General features: G+C 38.1%; 1 protein-coding gene across 1 annotated transcript in view; it reads right to left on the reverse strand.

The window, feature by feature from the left end:
• LOC107731134 (transmembrane protein 26) overlaps nucleotides 1–4,298 on the reverse strand; it is a 7,446-nt gene continuing 3,148 nt past the window's right edge. The window contains exons 2-3 of the mRNA XM_016542120.1: nucleotides 2,846–2,990; nucleotides 1–636 (exon numbers count right to left, since the gene is read on the reverse strand). Coding sequence (XP_016397606.1) covers nucleotides 1–636; nucleotides 2,846–2,990 — 781 coding nt within the window. The remainder of the gene's footprint in view (nucleotides 637–2,845; nucleotides 2,991–4,298) is intronic.

The raw sequence follows: 4,298 nt of genomic DNA on the forward strand, positions 1-4,298 counted from the left end.
CTATTCTTGACAGCTGGATTCTATAGCTAGCCCATGAGTCCATTCTGAGTGTTCATGAGATGGGTCACATGACTCGGTTCTGCTCCCTGGATTGCTCTGCTCAAAGTGGACAACACAGATCCTGTAGACCTCCAGCAAAACAATGAGGATGTTCTTGCATGTGAAGAAGATCATCAACTGGTTCAGAACATTCTCACGTATCATGAGGTACAGACGGTAAATCAGGAATGGTCCATCCTGCAGACCCACCGTTAGCAGAAGGCTCCAGACTTCACTAGAGCAACAGGAAACGGTCCAGCTAGCTTGCCCAGGCTGGGCAGTCTCTGACTGAACCTCCACCTGGACCTTGGGACGGCTGGTCTGGGTAAGAACAAGAGGAAACTGCATCAAGGCCCAGGAGAACAAACTTAGCCCAACAATGATCACGGCCTGCTTGGTCTTCACTTGTGGCTCCTTAAACGTGTCAAAGATGTCCAGGATATCAGCTCCAAGCCCCACGTAAACCATGAGGAGCTGGGATAGCTGGTCACGTGACATGTCGCCCTTCGGCATCAGCCAGCGGCCCAGAACCAAAACGATCAACATGGTCTGCTCCAGAGCCTCCACCCAGTTCTCAGGATCAAGTACTGCCAACCCCTGTCTCACACACACACAAATAGGCTAATCACCATGGTAACAGACCAGACAGTGAGAGCACACAGCGAGACTGTGATCATTTGAATGGATGAATCAAAATTGTTGTTAAGATGTTATTGTAGCACCAGATTAAAAAGGTTCAAACAGTTTATAAGGAAAAATGATTGCTTTGACTCATTGGAGTGCCTGAACAAAAGATCCATTGGAGGATTAACTTAATGAAAGAGGACAACTGAGATGATATGGTTTCAAAAAAGCTTTTCAGTAAAGTCACTGATTAGCTTTTGCAGCATATTCTTACAAAATACTCAAGCTTTCCTCCCACACAAAGTCACGACAAAAAAACAATTATCACAGTCATCGATATTAAAAAATATTCTGATTATTCAGATACAAAGCTGTCAGAAGGAGAAGGTAAAGTCTAAACCTTTAAAAACCTCAGACAGGATCAAGTTACAATGTGTAACCATTTTATGTAACTATATAAAACACTGGAGCTTGGATATAAACTTAAAGGAATAGTTCAGCCAAAAATGAACATTTTGTCACCATTTACTCACCCTCATGTTGTTCCAAACCTGTATACGTTTCTTTCTTATGTTGAACACAAAAGAAGACATTTTTTAGAGATTTTTGAAGAACCAAACAGTTGTTGGGCCCCATTGACTTTCCCATAGTAGGGAAAAATACTATGGAAGTCAATGGGGACCATCAACTATCTCAATACCAGCATTCTTCAAAATATCTTCTTTCATGTTCAACATACGAAAGAAACTCATACAGGTTTGGAATGACATGAGGGTGAGTAAATGATGACAACATTTTCATTTTTGGGTGAACTACCCCTAAACTTAAGAAGTTGCTAATTATTTTGTATTTCCAAATATACTTCTTAAGAACGTTCTTAGCACTTTAATTAATTTAATAAAAATCTGTGTGGAGGCAAAAATGCCCTTTAAAATTTTATAAAATTTAAAGATTTATTGTTAAGATTTACCAGTGTTTAAGTAGAATTTGTTGTATTAGACAACTTTTAGTTAGACAGCATTAAAGCCTGTCATTTTATTCTTAAGACAAAAATGATGATAAACTTAAGAAAATATTTGAGAAACTTAATTCTTAATGAAATTTTTAATGCTAAGAAATATCTTAATTTTTTTTCTGAAAAATATTATAATTTGGTCTGATTATTAGAGAAAGTTATTGGACATGCTTCAATATCAAATTTTGCAATAAAGACTTCTATGCCTGAATCTACAGGCCCTGGTAACTGCTGTAGACAGGCAGTGCTACAGGAATGTTCAGATCCGTGGTGCTGTGATTATTAGTGTGTGGGTTTGTGCTTTTTGTACAAGGTCTGCAGGTCAAAGGTGAACCTGAGCGATGACAACATTTTCATTTTTGGGTGAACTACCCCTAAACTTAAGAAGTTGCTAATTATTTTGTATTTCCAAATATACTTCTTAAGAACGTTCTTAGCACTTTAATTAATTTAATAAAAATCTGTGTGGAGGCAAAAATGCCCTTTAAAATTTTATAAAATTTAAAGATTTATTGTTAAGATTTACCAGTGTTTAAGTAGAATTTGTTGTATTAGACAACTTTTAGTTAGACAGCATTAAAGCCTGTCATTTTATTCTTAAGACAAAAATGATGATAAACTTAAGAAAATATTTGAGAAACTTAATTCTTAATGAAATTTTTAATGCTAAGAAATATCTTAATTTTTTTTCTGAAAAATATTATAATTTGGTCTGATTATTAGAGAAAGTTATTGGACATGCTTCAATATCAAATTTTGCAATAAAGACTTCTATGCCTGAATCTACAGGCCCTGGTAACTGCTGTAGACAGGCAGTGCTACAGGAATGTTCAGATCCGTGGTGCTGTGATTATTAGTGTGTGGGTTTGTGCTTTTTGTACAAGGTCTGCAGGTCAAAGGTGAACCTGAGCTTTCTACCACTCCTAATCTATTAATCTTCCGCATTCGTTTTTTCCCCAGAATTGCAGACATTTTACAGAAAACAGTCTGCTTTCTATGCATATTTCCATCTGAGCATTTTATGTTTATTGCTTTCACAGAAATATGAGGACTAAAACACCCAACACAGCAAAGAGAGACAGAGATCCTGAGTGATTTTGTTCAAAGCTGAACTTCTTTTTTCTTGTCAAGTCAGAGTTTTATTGTTAACGATTGTTTTCCACCCACCATTGTTAGCGGGATCTGGGAGAAGAATTGCGGGTCAGAGTTTGTGCTCGAGTTGATGGGCAGATTGGACTGTAGGAGGTTCAGTTCCAGGAACCAGACTGAGGGAATCACAGTGCTCAGATATAGAAACACCATAGGTGAGAACCTGCAGAAGAGTGGAACATCACATTAACAGATGGATGGATGGATGGATGGATGAACATGCCTATAATTAGTAAAGTCACTAAACAGTTGTATGTGTGTCAGATTCTTCTGATTGGGTGGTAAAGCTGGGTCACACCACAGAGTCCGGTGCTGCAGGCACATCAGCCCAACGCAAACTGCTAATTACTCCCATTAGCTATGCAAATCCCCACTGACACAGGCAAGCCTCTCTAAAGAGCACAGAGACTTCAAAGTGTAGTGTGCAGGAGAGAGATAGTATGCATAGAAAAGTAGTACAGCAGAGAAGGAGAGATAGAAAGGTTCAGATGGAGATCATTGTAGAGCAGAGGGAAGGAGGATGTTCTCAGCAGGTCCTCCGTCCATGTCAGTGGGAGGGCAGAGTATCATTAATAAATATCCTAGCACAGCGATCTCAATGTACATGCCTTTTTTAAAGTCTGACTGAATGTGATGATGTGCTGCTCTGTGTGAATGCAAAGGTTGTTTTTTTCTGTGTCGAGAGAAGGGGTTATTATTATCACCCATCCCCGCAAGACAGACTGAAGTGTTGAGCTTGAAGAAAAGAGTGTAATTTCCCACATTTTCGTTAGCGTTAATCATTATTATGGCACCCTGCTTCTGAGCCCTGCGTCTTTTTGTACCAGAACATTTGGAGTAACTCAGTAAAGTTAGTTTAAAAAGGTAAAACGGATTCTCTTTTTTCTGAGACTGTTGAGACAATTGGTAAAGCTATTTTTGCCAAACACAACACGTCCTACACAGTCAGTGAAAAGAGTCCTTATTAGTTCACCAAAAAAGGAAAATTCTGCCTTTGTTTACTCACCCACTTGTCATTCCAAACTAATATTTTTTTTTCTTTCACAAAAGATGATATTTCTATGATAAATTAATTGTTGGATAAATTATATACAGGATTTTTAAATCTACAAAGCAGATATAATGTGGCTGGTTAGGTCAAAGACCTCAAACATGTGCAATGCCTCAAAAATCTGTTCATGTCATTAGAAATCGATTGCCTTGCTGTTAATCGTTTAACAGATAGCATCGTTATCTTAAAGGGGTGGTTGATTGCGATTTCACTTTTTTAACGTTAATTAGTGTGTAATGTTGCTGTTTGAGCATAAACAATATCTGCAAAGTTACGAAGCTGAAAGTTCAATGCAAACAGAGATATCGTCTTTTAAAATTCTGGCAGTTTAATGCCAACAAAAACAGCTCGTAGGGACTACAACAAGTTACTTCCCGGGTTCGTGACATCACAAACCCAGATAAACCCCGCCCCTGGGAA

The sequence above is a fragment of the Sinocyclocheilus rhinocerous genome, unplaced genomic scaffold (genome assembly GCF_001515625.1).
Source record: "Sinocyclocheilus rhinocerous isolate Xijiao unplaced genomic scaffold, SAMN03320098_v1.1 scaffold1600, whole genome shotgun sequence".
NCBI classification, from domain to species: Eukaryota; Metazoa; Chordata; class Actinopteri; order Cypriniformes; family Cyprinidae; genus Sinocyclocheilus; species Sinocyclocheilus rhinocerous.